General features: G+C 46.3%; 1 protein-coding gene across 5 annotated transcripts; it reads left to right on the top strand.

Annotated features, from left to right (window-relative positions):
* The first annotated feature begins 11,542 nt into the window (after positions 1 to 11,542).
* LOC120678411 (protein phosphatase 1 regulatory inhibitor subunit PPP1R8 homolog) lies at positions 11,543 to 18,121 on the top strand. Of its 5 annotated transcripts, none has more exons than XR_005676521.1 (4): positions 11,543 to 11,686; positions 11,857 to 12,350; positions 15,023 to 15,935; positions 17,656 to 18,121. XR_005676521.1 is itself a non-coding variant. In XM_039959595.1 (3 exons), exons 2-3 carry the CDS (start codon positions 11,884 to 11,886, stop codon positions 15,819 to 15,821), a joined length of 1,266 nt encoding a protein of 421 aa, XP_039815529.1. In that variant the 5' UTR covers positions 11,543 to 11,686; positions 11,857 to 11,883; the 3' UTR covers positions 15,822 to 18,100. The 5 variants fall into 5 exon arrangements, 2 of the variants coding, with proteins under 2 accessions (XP_039815529.1, XP_039815528.1); XR_005676519.1 differs by having other exon boundaries at positions 11,815 to 12,350; XR_005676520.1 differs by having other exon boundaries at positions 11,554 to 11,686; positions 11,792 to 12,350.
* The last annotated feature ends 4,170 nt before the right edge of the window (positions 18,122 to 22,291 follow it).

The following is a 22,291-nucleotide window of genomic DNA, read 5'->3' as shown; positions in this document are numbered from 1 at the left end:
TTTTGATTTCCATCGGGTCTAAAGGGGCTCCTTTTTGGAATGAGAGCTCGTCAATCTTAGGATCAGAGATCCCAGCGGATCAATTATTGAGCCCCAACTTTTCCAGACGCACCGTCCATCCTTCCAGGGTTGCATATATGATCAGGTTTGGCAGAGAGTTCTGATTGGTATTGGAGTTCTTAGCCGAACTGGCTTCAACTTCTTTGCTATAATGAATAAGGTTATCTAGTTCGTCCTCCGAACCGTAGGAGTACTTGGACTCAGAATCGATTTTTCTACGGCCTAATTTGGATAAATCCATAAAGTTTTTATGGCCTAATTCGAATAAATCCATAAAGTTTTTCCTACTTAGGTAACCCCATGAGGTTCTGCCTAAATGAGTAACTCTATGGAGCTCATCCCTATCCTTAAGTAAGACACCCCACTCGCTAGCTTATTCCTTTGAATGACGTAGATGAGCCAAGTAGAACCAAGCTGTCGGTGTTTAACTGCAAAGCTAGTAGGATTGTATGCAAGGGATCGACTAGCTATGGAACTCGATGGTGCAAGGAACACAATGATTTAGACAGGTTCGGGCCATGAGGTGCGTAATATCCTACGTCCTGTGTGGTTGCTTGTATTGCCTTAGGTGTTGTATGAGGTTGATGTATTGGAGGGGACCTTGCCTGCCCTTATATAGTCTGGGTGGATAGGGTTACATGGAAAGTCTTAGCCGAGTACTAATAGAGTCCTACTCCAACTGGGTCGGATTGTTTCCTTATACTCCGACTGGTTCTACACCTAATCGGATAGGTACAACAGGATAAGGTAGATGTCATGTGCTATCCCAAATTCTAGAACATTCCACTCCTATGAACAGTCCCGCTGTCCTGAGTCTGACAGTCTTTATGATTTGCTTGTCCTACTAAAGCCATATGTCGATAAGGGAACCTCTATGGCTTTACAACTCCCCATGCTTGTCCTACTAAAGCCATATGCCGATCTTCATGAATAAACTTTACACGTATGTGCCTTGTTGTTGCAATGAGCTTCATCAAATTTTGTGACCCTAGTGAGATATCTTTTTTACTTGCTCGATCAAGATCACGTACACTCCACATGCTAAACTTCTACACTGGAAGTTAGCAATTCCATCCACATAATAAAACTCCACGAAATGCTCTCTCTAGTACTATTGTAAATGAGGCATGGGCTACCTTTAAAAAAAGAGAGAAAAAGAAAAAAAATATTTGGACACATGAAGGTCCAGTTGAAAAAAACTGGGTACATGAGGGTCCAAAGAAAAAAAGGGTAATATAGCCATGTCCTCATGTCTTAAATAAAGGAGAGAGAGCTTCATAAAAGGAGTATTTCATTTTCACATTCCCTATCTACACACTTGCACAGTCTTGATCAACTTGTATGATTTGTGATCTCCATGGACTCAATATTTGATTTTGCAATATATGTGACACAAGTGTGTGCTTCAATTTCTGCTATCTGTAATCCATAGAGCAGTACATAACTAAAGCTACCCATAGTCCTATGGGCTGCCCATAAGGAATAAAAAATATTTCTTCTCTCTACTGGCTCTCTCTCTTTCCTCTCACATATGGACTACCTAGTCTATATACATTGTGAAGAAAACAATAACTATGGACTATTGACACAAAAGCTGTCCATATGAACTACTTGGTCCATATACATTGTCGCGGGGATTTTCAAGGGTACCCACAGCCGGGTGGCGGAGCGCACCCGCCTATTCCCAGTGAGGGAGTACTCGGGGAAGTACTAGGCGATGGGGCTAGATCTACGCTGAGATTGGGACTCAGGAATACACGATTTAGAGTGGTTCGGGCCGCCGGAGCGTAATACCCTACGTCCACTGGGAGATGTATTGTCTTGGTTGTGTGAATGAATCTATCCTCTGCTGGTCTTGGCTCTTACCCAGCCTGAGGTTTTCTAACGGCGCTCTCCCCCTTTTTATAGATCAAAGGGGGGGCGGATACATAGAACGTTGATGCCCCGACAGGTGGGCCCAACGTGACTGTGGCTACAGTGGTAGCGAATCTTTCCTTCGATATGCGTACTGCTGCTCTTCTGACACAGGGGGTCTTCTCTTGTCCCGTCAGCGAGGCGCCCGTTGGAGTAGCGTAGCTTGCGGCGTGGCCTGCTGAGGCTATTATGTAGCGTCATAATGGGTGAAGCCGAGCCGTCGTATCCGACTGTTACGGCAGACTGGCAGACGCGGCATGGGCGGCGCCATCGGCTCCACTGCCTTGGTAATACGCGATCAATAGTGCCCCCTGGTCAGTCAAACGCCTCGGCTTCCACTATATCAAAGTGGACGTCCACCTACCGCAATAAATGCGAAGGTAGGTGGACCTCAATATGGAGACTAAGGGCCTCATACACGTGTCGGCCCCGGACCACCCTGAGGCGGGGCGTCCAAACTTTCCCTTGGAGAGGGGTCCGGTTGCTATCCAGGACCCTATGAGGGGTCCGGGACCCCGCGGGGGTCCGGATTCCTTGGGAGGTCCGGAGCCCTGGCTGCTTGCGCTTGAGCGCCTGTTTTTCCTGGGACGTGGCGTTCCCAGACCTTCCCCGGCCGTGGAACAGGTCCGGACCTTTGTCGGGAGGACAGGACTTCGGACTGCAGGGGTCCGGCTGTTTGGTTGTAGTCAAGGATGACTACAAAGGCTCTTGCCTAGTCACAGCAAGAGGGGGTACCCCAGTCCTGGGGTACCGACAGTGGCCCCCGGGCCCACCTCGGGAGAGGTCCGAACCCGCGGGTGGGGCCACCACCGTGATGTGTTCCTACGCAACTTGATTGCGTTGGTGTGCTCTTGGAGAGAGTGGGCATCCCGGACCCCTGAGGCCGGTATGCTTGTTGCCTGGTTTAGGTACTAGAGTGCTCTCCACGGGGCGACGAAGGTGTAGGCTTAGGGTACGGAACCAAGCTAAGCGGCTACACGGACTTCGGATCGCTCAGGGGGTAGCACTACTTCCCGGACCCGGCTTTTGTCGACCGTGGCGAGCGGTCTCCGCCGGAGCGGACCACCGGAGTGGACTTGGAGCGACCGGGGCGAGCGGTCTCCGCCGGAGCGGGCCACCGGAGTGGACTTGGAGCGACCGGGGCGAGCGGTCTCCGCCGGAGCGGGCCACCGGAGTGGACTTGGAGCGACCGGGGCGAGCGGTCTCCGCCGGAGCGGGCCACCGGAGTGGACTTGGAGCGACCGGGGCGAGCGGTCTCCGCCGGAGCGGGCCACCGGAGTGGACTTGGAGCGACCGGGGCGAGCGGTCTCCGCCGGAGCGGGCCACCGGAGTGGACTTGGAGCGACCGGGGCGAGCGGTCTCCGCCGGAGCGGGCCACCGGAGTGGACTTGGAGCGACCGTGGCGAGCGGTCTCCACCGGAGCGGGCCACCGGAGTGGACTTGGAGCGACCGGGGCGAGCGGTCTCCGCCGGAGCGGGCCACCGGAGTGGACTTGGAGCGACCGTGGCGAGCGGTCTCCGCCGGAGCGGGCCACCGGAGTGGACTTGGAGCGACCGGGGCGAGCGGTCTCCGCCGGAGCGGGCGTTGCTGACAATCCGATGAAGCATGTTACCAGACCTCATAGTAAGGTGCAAAGAAACCAAGCCTTATACTAGAAGAGAGCCCGGGACCTCTAAAGTCAGCAGTCCTGGATACTAGAGTACTTGTAACAGGGTAGTGAAGTACGTAAACTTAGGGTACATTACCAGGCTAAGCCACGCGGAGCTTCTCTACCCCAGGATACAAATACCACTTCTCCAGAGCAGGTCCCTAGGGGTCCGGACTGCCTTCCAGCTAGAAGGGGTGTCTTCACCTGACCACAAGCCAGCAACTCAACTTGGATTGTTAGCAACAATGGTAAAGACTCTGTTTGGGAGGAAGAAATGGTCAACCGAAAAAACAGCCATCCAGAATGAATGAATGTAACCGGGGTGGAGCCTAGATAAGGTCAAGAAAGAAAATCTCCTTTATCATTGTGGTTATCACGGTATACATCAGAGGTCGGGATTACGAGGTCGGACCTCCACCGCTCCGGACCGCTTTTGCCTGTTTGTGTGATAGGGCCAGAGGCCGGGTTTACAAGGTCGGACCTTAACCGCTCTGGACACACACATAGACACCACGCTATTACAAAGGAGAAATTCTCTTATTCCTTTCTTAGGAGTAACCTACGGCTGCATGCTATACAGCGTGTTCTTCGGAGGTGAAGGCACCTTGGACGTGCCTGAACCGCATCATCCAGGATCACCTCGGGAGCTCGGGGGGCCCCTCCTTGCCTAAGAGCTGTCACATGCTTACATGGCATGAGACAAATTCTTTGGCCTTGAATGGAAGAGGCCCCCTCCCCCTGCCGTCGCCGTTGCCGATGGAAACCAGAACCCTTGCGCAGCAGATGGACCGGTGCGACGCGTGGAGAAGTACGGTCGTTCGCCGGCTTGTCCTTGGTGCTAGCGCCAAGGGCCCCCGCGCGAGGTGGCGGGGTCCTGCCTGCAGCAGCACCGAGCAACGCTGAGGTGGATCTCCGGTGCTGCTGCGGCAGGAGGTCTCAGTCAACTTCCTCCGGGATGGCTGTCGGCTCTAGGCTCCAAGTTGAGAGAAAGCCTTGAGCCGACGTCATGCCATCGCAGAGGGGGCGTGGCCGTTGCTTGAGAGAAAACCTTGAGTCGACGTAGGAGCGGCGGCGCGCAGCGGCGCCTCTGCTGCATGCTGCTACGCCGGCTCTGAGGTGTCGCGGTGGCGACACACAGCAGACGCCGCTGCCGTGCGCCGCCGCACCGAGGTCGTCGGAGCGCCAGTGCCATAGCATGCGGAGTGAGTGTGCCTTCCTTCATCTTCAAGTTTGCCGTTGCAGAGGGAGAACGCAGCCCAGAGGCCTGAAGATCCAGCCAACGCCTGTCTTCCCCACGGACGGCGCCAAAATGTCGCGGGGATTTTCAAGGGTACCCACAGCCGGGTGGCGGAGCGCACCCGCCTATTCCCAGTGAGGGAGTACTCGGGGAAGTACTAGGCGATGGGGCTAGATCTACGCTGAGATTGGGACTCAGGAATACACGATTTAGAGTGGTTCGGGCCGCCGGAGCGTAATACCCTACGTCCACTGGGAGATGTATTGTCTTGGTTGTGTGAATGAATCTATCCTCTGCTGGTCTTGGCTCTTACCCAGCCTGAGGTTTTCTAACGGCGCTCTCCCCTTTTTATAGATCAAAGGGGGGGCGGATACATAGAACGTTGATGCCCCGACAGGTGGGCCCAACGTGACTGTGGCTACAGTGGTAGCGAATCTTTCCTTCGATATGCGTACTGCTGCTCTTCTGACACAGGGGGTCTTCTCTTGTCCCGTCAGCGAGGCGCCCGTTGGAGTAGCGTAGCTTGCGGCGTGGCCTGCTGAGGCTATTATGTAGCGTCATAATGGGTGAAGCCGAGCCGTCGTATCCGACTGTTACGGCAGACTGGCAGACGCGGCATGGGCGGCGCCATCGGCTCCACTGCCTTGGTAATACGCGATCAATAGTGCCCCCTGGTCAGTCAAACGCCTCGGCTTCCACTATATCAAAGTGGACGTCCACCTACCGCAATAAATGCGAAGGTAGGTGGACCTCAATATGGAGACTAAGGGCCTCATACACGTGTCGGCCCCGGACCACCCTGAGGCGGGGCGTCCAAACTTTCCCTTGGAGAGGGGTCCGGTTGCTATCCAGGACCCTATGAGGGGTCCGGGACCCCGCGGGGGTCCGGATTCCTTGGGAGGTCCGGAGCCCTGGCTGCTTGCGCTTGAGCGCCTGTTTTTCCTGGGACGTGGCGTTCCCAGACCTTCCCCGGCCGTGGAACAGGTCCGGACCTTTGTCGGGAGGACAGGACTTCGGACTGCAGGGGTCCGGCTGTTTGGTTGTAGTCAAGGATGACTACAAAGGCTCTTGCCTAGTCACAGCAAGAGGGGGTACCCCAGTCCTGGGGTACCGACATACATTGTGCTTGCTCTAAGTGCATGCTTCAATATCTCCTACCTTGAGCTCCACATAAGCTATCTTTAGAAGTAGGATGAAAAGAAATAATGATTTGGTGAGGATATTTACATATTGAGTGACATGAGAGATCCTATAGAGAAGTAAATATATGGTTGATCTTTGCAAAAATCTTTTCAAAACCTCAGTCATACAACAAGAAAAGTTGAGGAGACTGAAGCCAGCGCCGTTCCACTCTTCAACTTCCCAATCTATTATGGTAGACACATCAAAATTCATAGTTAAAGGTGAAGTCTAGAATAATTTGTATGCATCTGTCATATCGAAAGTAAGTTGGATCTGCCTTAGTCCTAATCTTTAGTTGAGGATGAGCAAAGGACTAAGTGTGGGGATCTTATTGACAGTCTATTTTGACCCACTTTGACCGTCAAATATCGCGCAAAATAAGAGTATCCAAGGGAATAAATGTTAGTATAGAATGATTTATTATTGAATTACACAGATGCTGGTCTAAAAAAATGTGCTGGTGAATTTGGAAGAAAAATGAAAGAAACTAGCAAGTATGGTTCAAGGTAGAAATGTCCAACCATATAAAGATACTAGTGGTTATGCACATGCCCAGGCATGTGTTTAAAACTAACTAGGTGATTCCCCGCGCGTGGCTGCGGGATGTTTGTTATAATTTTTAGCTATTACTACCAGATGATGTCATGAAATAGTAAAAAATTATCATTTTTGTTTTTGTCATGATATCAAATTTTTTAATAAGGGATACTTGGGTAGAATACAATTGAGGTTATATATGGAATGAAATTTAAAATTATTGAGAAAAAAATTCAATTATTTGGAGTCCTCACTGAAAATAGTATGTACATATGATCCCTTTTACATGCAGTGAAAAATTATTGTGTGTAACTGTTATTTGAGAAAGTAAACATTTCAACTACTTGGAGACTTCATCATTATCCGCTAATATATAGATATGCTTGTCGCTTTTCATGTACAGTGAACAATCATCATGTGTAACTTGTGTTAGGAATATTAAATTAGAAATTTACAACTATTTTTTTTTGCTAAAACGAAGTAATAATAATATTTGCAAAATTATAGTTATTCTGTCATAAAATTTATTCATATGGAAATGATAAAACCAAGTAAAAAAAGTAAGAACTCTCGGTGGGTTACAGAAGGTTAGGATATGAGATTTCATCCAAATCCAATGGTGGAAATAAAATGATGATGTGGCTTCACCACATGTGAGATAAATAGCCATTAATGACTCTTATTGGGTTGCATTTATATAAGATATATAGATTCTATATCAACTCCATTGAGGTACATAATATACTTCATGGTGCAAGAGTTCCGCCAAATAGATAGATCAAGAATATATATCATGTATTGGTCAGCACCCAATGAACAAATCACCATAAAAATTAACAATATGGCCTAATTGATGCAACACCACCATGCAAGACTCGAAAAAGATGTAGCAAGCTCCATTCATATTTCTCCCTCAACCTCTGGGTACACCAAAATCTTTTATGTTAGCCCACCTGAACATGTATCAATTATTCACAAATAGGACATAACATCAGAAATAAATATTTATAGCTGCACGATACTTATAGAAAAAAAATATTTTATCAGTGAACATGGAGGGTAAATACCTGTATTTGTCTCTAGCAATATTTATAAGATTGTCTGCAAATGAATTCATGTGGTGGGCTATATCATAAGACATAGTTAGCAGCACGCCTCTGATATACTTGTCCCTTTCACTGATGGTCCCATCGTACTTCGCAACCAGCTCGTGAATTTCATGAAGAGCATCCCTTGAAAATTTTTGAAACCAGCACACACTCTTGGAACATAAAGCTCCACCCATCCAGCAACAATTATTGCGGATGCATGAACTCACTACTGTCAGCACACTATGCTGAGACACCAATTTCACTGAATCTATGGAGGTGATCCTACCAAACTAAATAGAAAAAAGATTGAGATTTGTAATTTAAAGAGCAGATTTAAGAGGGAAACAGGGAAAAAAACTACCAGACTATATAGAAACTACCAGAGTGATTTGAAAAAATCCAATACAACAAATTCAGTCTATACATGGTTTCTGACGAGCCTAAATGCCTTACTGGTTAATAATTCTGGTAAAAAACAATGCATTTTCCATGTTCAAGAATGTAAACGAAAAATTAAGGGATTGTAGCTCAAAGGGTAAGGAAACAAGTACAACTTTGGGCCTAATAATTATTTCTGCATAACCGTATCACGTGGCTTCAATGGATTAAGTAGATAAGAAGACTGAAATTACCGGTAAGTGGCAGGCTGATATTGCACAAATGCCTAGTAGATGAGCCCACTGTGTCTGAAATCTCAATCGCACGGACATTCCCTTGCTTGCAGGTTGTCGACCCAATCCCTAACATGTTAAGGAAGTTGTTTGGTTTGACCAGCGAGTGAAAGCAGATTTCACGAATGGAAACACAGACATACTGGTTTCAAGATGTCAAACCTCAACTAAAAAATTCTCCTATACGGAATGCCTAGTAGGAGCCTTGACACACCGCATCATTGTGAGCTCCATACTTGTCCAAACATGCAACACCAGTTATAGTCTCTGGAATATCATTTGTGAAAACAGCTTCATATCTGAAGTAGAAATATAGCCATAAGAAACTACAGAACATGAAACATGGTGTTTTGTCAATTTTAATAAGGTGAGTGAGACCTATATGGTGAGAGGTTGCATAAATACTCCATCGATGCACCAGACTTCAGAAGGTCCATCAGGATTCGAGTTGCTTGATTGCATAGACGTACATGAGAGCAACACTTCTGAAAGTAGGTTAGATGCAGCACACTTGATCATCTTGTGGCCCATGTAAGTGCCTACTCTTATAGATCCATGGTCAGTCCCACCAACTAATTCCTGCAAGTGCAATGAAGAATACAAGCAAGAACTCGAAAGAACGCAGCTCAATTAAAGTGACTCTGCAGATGAATGATTAATCTCACAAGTTGGGGTTTCACAAACCGATGAACGGCGACAATTATTCTTGACAGAATGAATCTAAGCAAAACCCAAAATCTAACGATGGTGGCGGCAGCAGCTAATAAAGGGTTTAGGTCGTGCAAGACCCCCTGGATGCGCCCCTATTGGGCTCCAACACGATACATGGACCATCGGCCCAAAAACAGTGATGCAGCACCGGGACAGATTCTGGATGTCAACTTCCTCAGACGGTTCCCGTCGACTCCAGATGAATTTGGGCCTGAGACTGGTGCCATTAGAAGAGTCTTGAAATTATCTTTCCATACATATCAAGTGTACCCAAATCCAACACCGTATGCAACCTAGGCGTCCGTTTTAGTGCGGGCTATTCCTAGAGTCCGAAACTGAAATGAAGTCGAATCGGTTTGGGCCTCCATCTTGATCCGGACGTCCTTACTGGTCCTCCACACCTCCAAGGCCTTCTCCACGCCCTTGCTGGTCCTCTCCTTTGTTCCTAAGTACAATTAAGTCATTAGGTAGCAATCTATTCTTAGATTCACAATAAACATTACTTAGGAACGAGCTCACCTGTAAGTTCAAATGTCGAGCGCGTGCGCGAGTAATAGGACCTTGTATATCATCTTGAGGAGTGTCATTTGTATCTGTACGAGTGATGTCCTCATCATCCTCCCGTTCTTAAATTGGAGTCATCCTCGACTCAAGCTCATCTTCTTCTCCCAAATATGGCCTCAAATCTGAAATGTTAAAGGTGGGACTAATCCCAAACTCGGGAGGCAACTCAAGCTTATATGCATTATCATTAATCTTTTCCAAAATCTTATATGGCCCAGCAACACGTGGCATCAATTTAGACCTTCTCAAATCTGGAAATCTTTCTTTTCTCAAATGCAACCATACTAAATCACCCGGTTCAAGTTTAACTTCCTTTCTACCTTGACTACCAGCAATTCTATATTTCTCAGTCATCTTTTCAATGTTCTCTTTAGTTGAAGCATGCAATTTCAAAATAAAATCAGCACGCTCCTTAGCATCACTATGTACACGCTCAGTAGTAGGTAGAGGCAAAAGATCAATGGGAGCACGAGGGTTAAAACCATACACTACTTGAAAATGACTTACCTTGATGGTGGAGTGTTCCGCCCGATTATATGCAAACTCCACATGCGGCAAACACTCTTCCCACATCTTCAAATTTTGCTTCAAATTGCTCACAGCATGGTAGACAATGTTCTATTCACCACCTCTGTTTGTCCATCAGTTTGGGGATGACATGTTGTAGAAAATAGCAACTTTGTCCGCAAATTGTTCCATAGTGTGCGCCAAAAATGACTCAAGAATTTTGCATCACGATCTGAACAATAGTAGAAGGCATACCATGCAAGCGAACAATCTCTTTGAAAAAGAGGTTAGCAATATGAATGGCATCATCTGTTTTATAACAAGGTATAAAATGTGCCATCTTGGAAAAACGATCGACCACAACAAAAACGCTATCACTCCCTCTCTTCGTCCGAGGCAATTCCAAAACAAAGTCCATAGAAATATCCGCCCACGGAACCGAAGGAATAGGAAGAGGCATATACAAACCATGTGGGTTCAAGCGCGACTTAGCTTTTTGACATGTAGTGCAGCGAGCCACGAACCGCTCAACATCTCTCCTCATCCTTGACCAAAAGAAGTGTGTGGGAGAGCAGGATGGTGAAGTCGCCGCGGGACTCGGGATTCCGGCCCTGCTTGTGCTGCTTCGCCCCCACATCCACACTGACGACCACGGGCCGACGATGAGGAAGCCCCCTAGGTGAGATGCACAGATCCGAACCCAGGAGCGGCGGATCCGGCCCCCTGTGACCGCGGCCGGTGGTGGGATGACCGCGGCGGATCCGAACCAATCAGGAAGGACGCGTGGCCAGGGGGTGGGCCGGGGTGGGGACGGGGAAGACGACCACGACTGGGGATAGGGGTGGTAATGGGCCATGACCCTAATGGCCTCTTCACAGCCCAATAAAGCCCTTAAAATTTTTAGTTCAAAAATACATATGTTTAGAGCCCGGCCCTTTTAGGGCCCGATCCTTAGATTTTCTAGTTCAAAATGTTGGGCCCTTTACCACCCCTAACTGGGGAGCACGCAGATCCAGGCGGGGGAGAGCATCCGACGACCAAGCGAAGACCAGCAGCACGACCGGCGATGAGGTAGCATCCATGGCGATCTAGGTTTTTTTTGGGGGTGGAGGTGGTGGACCACGCCGGCGCCCGGCAACGACTAGAGCTGGCCGAGATATGGAGGTGGGGGAGGGGAGGCGGCGGGCGGCGACGCGTTCGCCACTGAGCCGCGCCGGGGGTGGGGTGGGTGGGGGATTGGGTCGTGTCTGGAAATGTTGAAGCGCCCGGTCAGTTTGCAGGTGATGGACGCGCGAGAGGCCGGTGGAGGGAAGCGGCCGTACAACTGGACAAACGCACGGCCGGTTGGAATAGAGTCCTTACCAAAAACTAATTATAAAATCAGTATTTGACTCCAAAATAAGGATAAAAATAGGGGGACCCCAAGATCCCTTTCTCAGACCTTTCCCTTCTCTCGGACTCTCTCCTGATCTCCTTTTCTCGAGACCTTCCTTCCCTGGCGGCAACGCCTGGGCCTGGGCGAGCGGCGGTCCAGCCCTTTGTCGGCGACGAGCGCATCCTCGAGGTATGCCCGCCCCTTCTCTTCCCTTGTGCTGTGCGAGACGGAGCACCCCAAACCCTAACAAAACTATTTGTATTCGAATCTGAATACAGTTACAATATTTACCAGCTAACTTCGATTTCGTTTGCAAGAATTATCGGGTGTACATGTCCTATGCTGATCCGGCCCTGCAGGACGTGCTAGCTGTGAAGTGTGCGGAGATGTACCGTGGCAGTCTTGATCGCTTCAAGAAGGCGCAGACCTTGGAGCCCTTCTCGGTACAGTCTGGGTCGGGCGCCAAGAATGCACCTGCAGGTGCAAGAACAGCAAAAGCGCCACCTGCTCCATTGACAGTGCCGCAGAATTCTAATTTCGTGTCAGGTCAGAACCACCAAAGTCTGCAAGGCGTCAGCTCGAGGGTGGCTGGGCAAGATGATGTTGCTGCTGGGCATGTTGGGTCACAGATTGGTGGAGGGCAGTCGATATGGCAGCCTCCAGACTGGGCGATTGAGCCGCGCCCTGGGGTTTACTATCTTGATGTGTTGAAAGATGGGGAGGTCATTGATAGGATCAATCTAGACAAGAGAAGGCATATATTTGGGAGGCAGGTGCCTGCTTGCGATTTTGTGTTGGATCATCAGTCTGTTTCACGCCAGCATGCTGCTGTCATTCCACACAGGAATGGAAGGTTAGAATCCTCATGTTTGATCACTTCTGCTTCTGTTTTATGTTTTTATGTTTCTGATAGTGAGGCACATTCCTTTAGAATTTGTTTATTCCCTGAATGTTAAATGTTCCAGCAGCTATTTGAATAATAACATCTTTTATGAAATGACATGACAATAGATGTGCTTGCCTTTTTGCGTTCATGCATCTTACCAAGTATGAAGGTCAACAATGTTAACATAGGCAAGATCATCTACCACTAAATGCATATATGGAAAATTTAGAAATACATCTTAACAGTCAGTATCTATGTTCTCTTTCTTTCAGCTATTTCATAGACCCAGGCATACTGGCATAGTGGCATGCTCCCTTTAGAACCTTTCTGCAAAAGAAATGCATGTCAAGCTGGAAGATGGCTCTATTGTTTTTTTCCGATGATGGGACTTTCGCGCAGGGAATTTAGAGAAATACTCCTACCTTTATCATTGCGCCTTAAGTGTAAGGAAGGTCAGGAACGGGTTGACCCAAAATATGACCCATGCTACTCCTGTTCCACATAGTTCACATTAGCTTTTGCCTAAGTCAAACTTCTCTAACTCTGACCAAGTTTGTGGGAAACACACTAACATTTACAACATCCAACTAGTTTAACTAAATCCACCAGGAAATATGTTTTGGGATTGCATTCATTTGGTACTAAGGATGTTAATATATATTTCTAAAAACTTGGTCGAAGTTAGAGTAGTTTGACTTAGGATAAAACTAAAGTGAACTAAAATTTACAGCAAAGGGAGTACCCACTAAGCCTTCTTGGGGTTTCGGGTTGGACCCTGTGGGTCAAAGAAAAACACTAACATGCCATGGCTTGTCTTGTCTGTCAGTGCCGTCGCGCTTGCCATCCGGTTCTCTGCTAGCCTTTCAGCAACTGACCGCCTCATGGGCATCCTGCTGCCACCCTCTCTAGCACAGCCATACTTGGAATCAGAGCAGAAATTCCTGGACATATTGGAAGCGTGTATGATGATGAAGCTCCAGTCTCCAGTATTGAGCTACTGCCTACTGGAGCGAAGTAGATGCCATCGAAGAGATGAGCAAGAGCTGCATCCTATCAGCATATCACTGCGCTACCTAAAATGAATTTGCAATGCTGAAGGATCAAGAAGTATTAGTACATTACCTTTGATGATTGGTGGTAATGCTGAAGTATTGCAATGCTGAAGCATCTCCAGTATTGCAATGCCGAAGGACAATTCTGGTTCTCCCTCTTCCAGCGGTTTGGCCTCATCTCGCTTGCCCCTCAGCCTCAGGACATTACCTTTGATGATTGGTGGGAAAAAGCGGAAGCTTCGGTCATGGGGGATCTAAGGAAGGGTCTGAACTCTCTAGTCATCCTTGGTGCCTAGTGCCTTTGGAGACACTGATACAATTGTGTTTTTAATGGGGCCAGCCCAAGTGTTGCCGCTGCCATTTCTTTGGCCTCTGAGGAAGCGCACTTGTGGAGCTTGGCAGGAGCTAGGGGCCTTACCTTGCTTGATATCCAGGGTGAGGTCTAGAGTAGCGAAGGGCTAAGGGGGTGTGTTGGGTGTGTTTGGGTCTATGTATGACTCCATTCTTCTTCTATCAATACAATGATACGCAGCTCTCCTGCGTTTTCGAGAAAAAAAAAGAAGTATTATTACAGTTTTGTATAATTAAGGACAAGAACAATGCAAATTGAGCGAAATCAAACATGGAGAAGCAACATATAGTCATGTTTGAATCAAGAATGCGTGGACAATGAATACGATAGGAGGCAGGAGCCAAGGCCGATGTATGAGGCAGGGCATGCAATGATGAATGAATCATGGTCGGAATCGCAGCCGTGGATCCATCAAGTTATCAGTTTCAACTTCTCCACAACCCTGACTTTGCATTGTGTGGGAACGAATTAAGGATTGAATGCCTCGCGACCAAGTCGGTAGTGCTTTCGGGTCGGATCTGGTACTGGGCACCTACATTTCAAGGTAGAGTGTGCAACATGGAGTGGTTTCTGGGCACTAGAGTTCCAGAACAGCAGTGACTCACCATGGAGGTGGCATCCGTGGAGACAATGATGAGGTAGGCAAAGCACAGTTGGCGAAGCATGAACACGATGGAGGGCGGGCCTTAAGGGCACGACAATGAGGAGGCAGGAAGGAGGAAGAAAGAATGATAAGGATTCCGGCAGACCAACAAGCTGAGGTCAGCGGCATGTGCATGGGCATGGTACAATATCTAGAGGCTAACCCAAAGACCCATAGCGCCGTACTCAATTTGACACCACAAATCAGTGCGTCATGGTGTCGGTTGCTGGGTTGATCCAATCCAATCAGCATCCCTACTTAGCTGTACAGTTATTGGCTACTCTATACTTTTATTTATGTGAAACATTGTTTCCAGTTATTGTTGGTTTGCACATCACTTTCAGTTTTCTTTAGCCAATACCCATTGTTTCCAATGAAGTTTAAAATCCATTTATCAATGTAAAAATCATTTCCTTCGATGCACGTATAGGCTGAAATTTGAAATGAACTCCCAACAGACCTATAAGGAACACTTATCTGATTTATTTTGTCAGAGAAACAACCCGTTCATATTGGAAAGTACTTTCTATTTGCTGTACCATTATGCTAGCCTGTTAGGTTTATTGCTAACTACTCATCTGTGCTTTTTCAGCATCTATGTTATCGACTTAGGATCAGTTCATGGCACATTTGTTGCAAATGAGAGATTAACGAAAGACAATCCTGTTGAACTTGAAGTTGGACAGTCACTTCGCTTTGCTGCATCAACCAGAATCTATATACTGCGAAAGAACACAGCTGCACTGTCCCCAACTCCTAGCCTTCCATCAGATGTCAGTTTGCCATCTCCTCCAGACCCCAATGATGAAGATGCTGTTGTGGCATACAATACAATACTTAACCGCTATGGTATTAGTAAATCTGACCTATCGTCTAGTTCCAAAGGTTCATCAGGAGGTGCCTCTGGTGCAAATGATGATAACCATACAGTTGAAAGGCCCTTAAAGAGAAGCAAAAAGTTGAGAGTGTCCTTTAGAGATCAGGTTGGAGGAGAACTTATCCAAGTGGTCGGCATTTCAGATGGTGCAGATGTTGAAACTGAACCAGGCCCTATAGGTATGAAGGAAGGTAGCCTTGTTGGGAAGTACGAATCTCTTGTACAGGTTACTGTCATACCGAAAGGAAAGGAGCAAATTTCACCAAAAGGAAGTACCTCCCCAAGCGGGGTAACGGATAAGCTACAAGAGGTTCTTAAAAAAGTTAAGAGCACAACAAGAAGTGGAATTTATGATGACCTTTATGGGGATTCTATTCCAGCAAAAGTGGGCTCTTCTTGGGCATACAAATCAGATGATCAGTCAGATAAAGACAAAGCTGTTGAGAAGACACATATCTCGAATTCGAACATGAACTCAGCTGATGATAGTGATGACTTGTTTGGTGACTCATGATCCAGCATTTTCAACAAATACAACCAAATGGATTTTCAGAAATTCATGGAGGAGTTCTGTTTGTCAAGGGTATTTTTCTCAGTTCTACATGGTTATACCCTGCTGCAAATCAAGGTATGTTCTTTTGCTTAATGTTAGGAGCTTAGGACATGCTTTCTTATGGTGATGCTCATGGTGAGTTTAACCTTGTTTAACTTTTTATTTTCTTAATCACCTTGAACCTTTGACCTCCCTTGTTTCTTTTGCTCAACCTGCTGTTATAAGACCTTTTCTTGTTCGTGATATTTTACTTGTTGAAATGTTCTAATGTGCTGCCTTGTGATGATCTCCTTGGGTTTCCACAAATTTAAAGATGGAAATGAAAAGATGGGGATTTGTGTTTGCATCCTGGAGATTTTCTGTCTTGTTTCTTCTTAATATTTGACATGTAGCTCGCCTGCATTGTAAGCCATCGAGGGGGGAAAGAATTTCTGCATAGTTAGACCATATTTGTGTTGATCCTTGATTCCCATTGGTTAGATAGTAAATTTGATGGCAACCTAACCGTTCCTTCTATTTTATGGTGTTTTATTGCTTTGGGTGATGGCTTGTAGTTGGAAAACATGCATGTCGATAAGTAGTATCCTATCTTTATGCAAAGTAATTCCATTGCTGCATGTGGTTTGCTTCATTCTGTAAGATTAATTTTATTTTATGATCAGATCCAGGTGTTGAAAATACCAAATATGGTGAAATTTTTCTTTCCAGTTTGCTTGGACCAAAATTTTGTAGACATGTTATACAGGTAGTTCAGGAGGAAATTATCATAGTGATAGTTAGCGACCCTATAACTTTAAATATAAAACAGAAAAAATAAGAGTTTTTTTTTGGGAAAAGAACAAGAATGGAAAAGCTATATTCTGACAATTATTCTGATATTAATGAGTTTGGATATCTGATGAGTGCATTTGAAAAACCAAGAATCAATAATGCATCACTGGTGGACTAGGAAGCATTGATCTGACAACATGCGGATTAACTGAAGCCTTTGTGGTCTCTAGATATGGAACAGAAACAAAATAATGAATCATTTGAGACCATTACTTGGTTACTTAAATTGCTGATATGATTGGGTGCTACCAAAAATAGGACTACTATGCTTTCCATATAATCAATCACGTTCGAAAATGTAAACAACAGAACCCTACAAACTGTAACCTGCAGTGCCATTCCACGTTTACTCATTCCAAATAAAGTACATATCTTGAAGCATAGTACACTCAAAAGTAAAATCATCTTGAACATGCACAATCCCCCTTTTCATATTTGTTCCTTGGGTTATCACCAGGTATAGCAAAGGCTAGAGCTTAGCCATAAAGCTGCTCTAGTCTTGTGTTGGTTAGACAAATATGCCCTGGATACAAAGAGGTTGCTGATTATAGATTACTATCAAAATATTGTGGTTTAACAGTAGCAATTTTCATAATGTGATTATTATATTTAATTGACAGAATGTTTTTTTTTATGTATGTGGAGTCAGGTTTAACTAAATATTTTCTGGTTGTGCTTCTGGGTTATTATAAAATATAGATGGAATTATTAATTATAAGGGATCATGGAAGAGTATTTCGAACTACAAATGTGTCTGGAAGTAGATTTACTGTTAGCAAGTCATAGTAAAAATTGTGGAAATTCTTAATGGGCCATTGAGCTCTGTGAATGAACATACATCTGTAGTTAAGTTTTAAATATCTGCCATTTTCTTTGTTGCTACTTTACCTGGACATTTAATAGCTCTCTGATGCGTCCCAAACATCTTGCTCCATTCTAAACTATATTCTTGAATCCTTTCCAGGTATCTGAAATCCTTCCCTCCTGCAGTCAGTCTGTTTTTTCTTGCGAGAAATGCCTGCTGATCTTGTAACAGGATTGAGAACAAGAAACAGACAGAGTTCTTATGGTTGCTGAATTATGTAAAACTCCCTTGAAATGTGCAACAGTATTTTGCAATGTGATGGAAATAGTTTAAATATTTTTTGGGTAAACTTGCTTAGGTACCGAGCATGAGGTTTTGCTGGATATAAGCTAACCAAGGCGCTATTGTAATATTGACCTGGACATGTAAGTGGCATGTTAAGGTTATGTCTGCATCATGAACCCCAACAGCATGATCAGTATTTTAGCCACAACATTGGCTCGCGTACCTCTGCGGCTTTGGCACCAGCTTGTGGAATGCTGGAGGGTGTTACTAATCATGGGTATTCGATGAGATGATGCCTCCAGTATTGGAGATAGCAATATATCAAGTACTTCAAGGACCATATGGGCCTATGGTATAAGAACTTTGTCACACTTGATACCTCCCCTCCATCGTCGAACTCAAGGTCCGTACACGTCTAAAGCACTAAGAGTATCAATGCTGCTTCGATTTTGTACTTTATTGAAAACATTTGCCACCTGCAGTTAAAGAGCAATTCAATACAATAAGAGCAAGTAAAGAAGGCATCAACACTGAAATGCTTGGTAGGATTATTGGCAATATGTATGGCTCTTTATTATCACAAAGCAAAGGTTTTTTTTTTGCGACCATGCCTGAGCACGTTTTTTATTAAGAAAAAAGCAGTTACAGACACAATCTTGATGCGGCCAAACAGAGCTTGACCAGCACAAGAGCACAAAGAACTAAAAATAGAGAAACACAGAAGAAACGCACACAAGCGAGAAAACACAATGACAACACGGACAACAGCCAGCAACACGGAGAGCACAACCCGCTCAGCCCATACACCAAGGGAACACACCACCGCTACAACCGAACCTTGCAAAAAGAACACGCAGCACCGCAAAGGTTGCACAGCCTCCGTCGCAGCACCTGGATCCTCAGCGGCCAAGCATCCGCCAAAGATGAAGAAGAAACACGGTGGCAAAGCATCCGCCCGAACCGAGATAGGTGGCAAAGCATCCACCAGACGGCACGACCAATTATAACCCTGACGACATATCCGTCCGAACAAAGTAGAGGTGGCAAAGCATCCACCTAAACAAACTTTCAACCAGCAAAGCATCCGCCTAACTAAAGCGACCTGAGTAACCGAAAGTGATAGTGAGGAAGATGAAGCGGAGGCAGGAGCGGAGGTTCAGCTGCCGCGACGCCTGGACAGGGTGGAAAGGGTAGGCACCAAATGGCCCCAAAGTCGGTAGAGCGCTGATGGCAAGGCCTCAAAGGAGGAAGTGACGCCACTGGCGCCACCAATGCCAGACCAGAAGGTCAAGGTTTTCACCCAGAAAGCTCGCCGGAGAGGAAGGAAGGAGGAACGGATGACGCCTTCAACAAGGTAAACGGCGCCCGAGGGCGTCGCCGTCATCGACCCACAAGCGGGTATGGCTTTCGCCTGAACCCCCTTCTTCCATCCCACAAGGACGCAACGCCAACACTAGGCGACGCGAGCGACATGGGGCCAAGGAACCCACCGGCATTCCAGAGAGGGGGACAGGCACCAGGAGGGGGTCTCCACAAAGCCGGATGCCACGACCGCCAAGGGCGGCAGTGGGCCACCACGACCCTGTGATATCCCAGAGTTTTAAAATGCTAAGCAAGAAATATTAAATATGATTTCATGCTAAATAAACAAGAAAAATTCAAATTATGCATCTCTTTTGGAAAATTATATGTGTGTGTATGTGTCTAGATGTATTTGAACATAGGTCAGAAAATTTAAATAACTTTTAAAACATTGTTTAAATGGACTTTTGCCCAAAACCAATGTTAAAGGTTTTCAAATGAAGAAAAACTTTCGTGTTAAAAGTATTTCGAGTCGCCACACAAAAATGGAAGAAAATTTTGAATTTTGAAGCATATAGGACATTTTCAAATGCACTCAAGTTTCAAATTGTATCTTTCAAATTAAGCTTCAAATGAATTTGTGCCTGAAAAAAAGTTGTAGTATTTGAAGTTTTGAACAACTTTTGTATTCAAAAGTTTTTCATTTGACCTTTGGAATAGGGAGAAAAATTGAGTTTACAAACTGGAATTTTGAACTTCGAGTTAATTACAGAACTGCCCTCACCACCATCTCCCTCTCTTCCCTCTCTGTTTCTTGCCGTGATAGCGTTCGCCGCCGGCGTCGGCCACGCGCCGCGCCCTCGCCGTGCCCCCGGCCAAACCACCTCGCGCACCCATGGTTTCGCTCGAAACCGCTCCCTCTGGCGCCCTCCCACGCTCGCCACGCGCCCCGGCGCCCCTCCGTGCGACACGCCGCCGAACGCCGTCGCCTCGCCGTCTCGTCGCCGGCACCACCACGCGTCGCCTCGTCGATCCATCTCGCCGCCGCTTAACCATCCGACGAAGCCAAGTTCGTTTTCTCCTATCAGTTTCACCTCTTCCAGAGCCGAACTCCCTCCTCCCCGTCGCTCAGCGCGCCGCCGGCTCCATTGCCGCTGGACATGCTCCGTGGAGGTCCCCTCTCCGGCCCTCCGCTGCCGCAACCGCTCCCCCAGCTACGCCTCTCACCTCCCACTGAACCTCCCGGACCCAACCGCCCCACCCCTTCGCTGCCGGCGAGCTGCTGCCGCGGCACCCCATGGCCGCCATCGCCCTGCTCCCGTGGAGCTCCCCTGTCCGACCCTCCTCCACCCCCACTGACCCGCTCAAGAGCTTCCCCGTTGCCCACTGGTGCTCGTCGGCCCGGCCACCACCGTCCAGAGCCGCCGGAGCACCGCCTCCGTCAGGAACCGCCGCCGCGGCTGCCTGCGCCAGTCGACCCGCCCCCTCAGGCCACCTCCCTCGCGCCGAGACCTCCCAACAGTAGTTCTCGGACCCCCCTAGCTCCTCCACCCCCTAGCCCTCGCCGCCGACGACCCATCTCGCCGGAATCCGGCCGCCTCCCCCTCCCCTGTTTCTCCCCATCCGGCCAAGGGCCTTTCTGCAAGAATTCAAAAACTTTCAGGGGCTAGAATGCAAAAGTTACATGAACACTTAGCTGTGAACTTTGAAAATACATAATAATTCGTAGAAAAATCAGAAAAATGCAAGCTCAAATGTTTTGGATTCCTTGCAACAAGATCTACAAGTTTCATTACATGCACTTTCTTATTTGAGCATTAGTTTTTGTTCTATATTAAATGCAAGTTTATTAGAGCTTTAATTAGATCTCTAGTTCTAAGCATTGCATGGCTGCAATTTTTTTTGGCCAGTGTGCTGCATGCTAGGAGATTATACTTGTGTAAAATTTTGGTGGTCATTAGACATGTTTAGCTATAGGTTTAATTAAATCTTGATTTATGCCTAAGTTAAATAGATTTATTTCTTAAAGTTATTATGATCTGTTTCATGAGCTAAAAATTCTAAAGGTCTAGTTACTGCAGAAAAAGTTTGAGAAATTTTTAGTTATGCCTAACTAGACCAAATGATTTTTGTTAAGGAAAACTCCATTAAATCAAGGAAAATAGTTCCTATGCCTAGAAAAATCTGATATTTTTACCATAGGTCTATTATGGTCACCCAATCACTGTGTAAAATTTTAAGGCCCAGAAGATAGGTGTAGCTATGGGTTTTTATTAGATCCTGTACTAGGCTAGGAATAAATTCTATTTTTGGTTCTTGATGTTTTAATGAATATCTTTGTAGGAAACTTTTCCAGTGCACTTAAGATACTAACATAACAGTATGGTAAAAGTTTGAAACTCGTCACCACTCTTTAGCTATGGTTTTGATTTTAATCCATGTTGATAGCACAAATTCATGATAAATAGTTCTAGTACTTGCAAAATTATAAAACCTATACAGGTTAGCTTGATGTGCTCATCCATATGAGAGGCTTGAGTGATGATTGAATCAAATAGCTCTAGGTGCTTATGTTAGTGTGTTATACCTTATGAATGCTTTGTGTGTTGCATTTCTTTGCATTCATACATATGCATTGTTACATTTCATTTAGGTACGATAGATGAACCACGTGAATGACGTGACGTTGGAGCCGAGCAAAAGACGGTGAAGGGTGAGCACGTCTAGAAGATGGACGGATGGATCTCGATGTGCACGACCGAAGGAAGATGCTCATCGAGCAGTATCTTCTAACTAACACTGACCTAGTGTAGATGCTCGTCGAGCAGTATCTTCTAACTAACACTGACCTAGTGTTAATTCCAGGCAAGCCCCGGAGCATGTCCTATCTATTTTAAATTTATACAAGTTATTGTTATTCCTATCTACTTGCGCATTTAAGTTTACAGGAGTTACTTGGAACCTTAGCTGCATGATCCTAGGTACCTATGCTTGAACACTAGTACATGTAGGTCGCTAGTTGGCTAGGCTAATGATTCGGTAGAAGTCGAGTGATTTCTTGTCACTCGCGAGAATTATAGGAGTTGAATGTCTACTACACGCTGCAACTATAAGGCTCATGGGCGGGGTTGTGGTACTTGTGATACCCCATCTGTTTAGTGAAAATGGATAAGGCCGCAGTGTGTGGTAGTGGTGGTTAAGCTTTTGA

The sequence above is a fragment of the Panicum virgatum genome, chromosome 6N, assembly GCF_016808335.1.
Source record: "Panicum virgatum strain AP13 chromosome 6N, P.virgatum_v5, whole genome shotgun sequence".
NCBI classification, from domain to species: domain Eukaryota; kingdom Viridiplantae; phylum Streptophyta; class Magnoliopsida; order Poales; family Poaceae; genus Panicum; species Panicum virgatum.
This window is presented reverse-complemented; position numbering and strand designations above follow the sequence as displayed.

Excerpts from the sequence above, each read along its gene's own strand:
- LOC120678411 (XM_039959594.1), top strand. The coding sequence starts at position 11,830 with ATGTCCTATGCTGATCCGGCCCTGCAGGACGTGCTAGCTGTGAAGTGT. Across the intron at positions 12,351-15,022 it reads ATTCCACACAGGAATGGAAG|CATCTATGTTATCGACTTAG; the intron begins GTTAGAATCCTC and ends GTGCTTTTTCAG.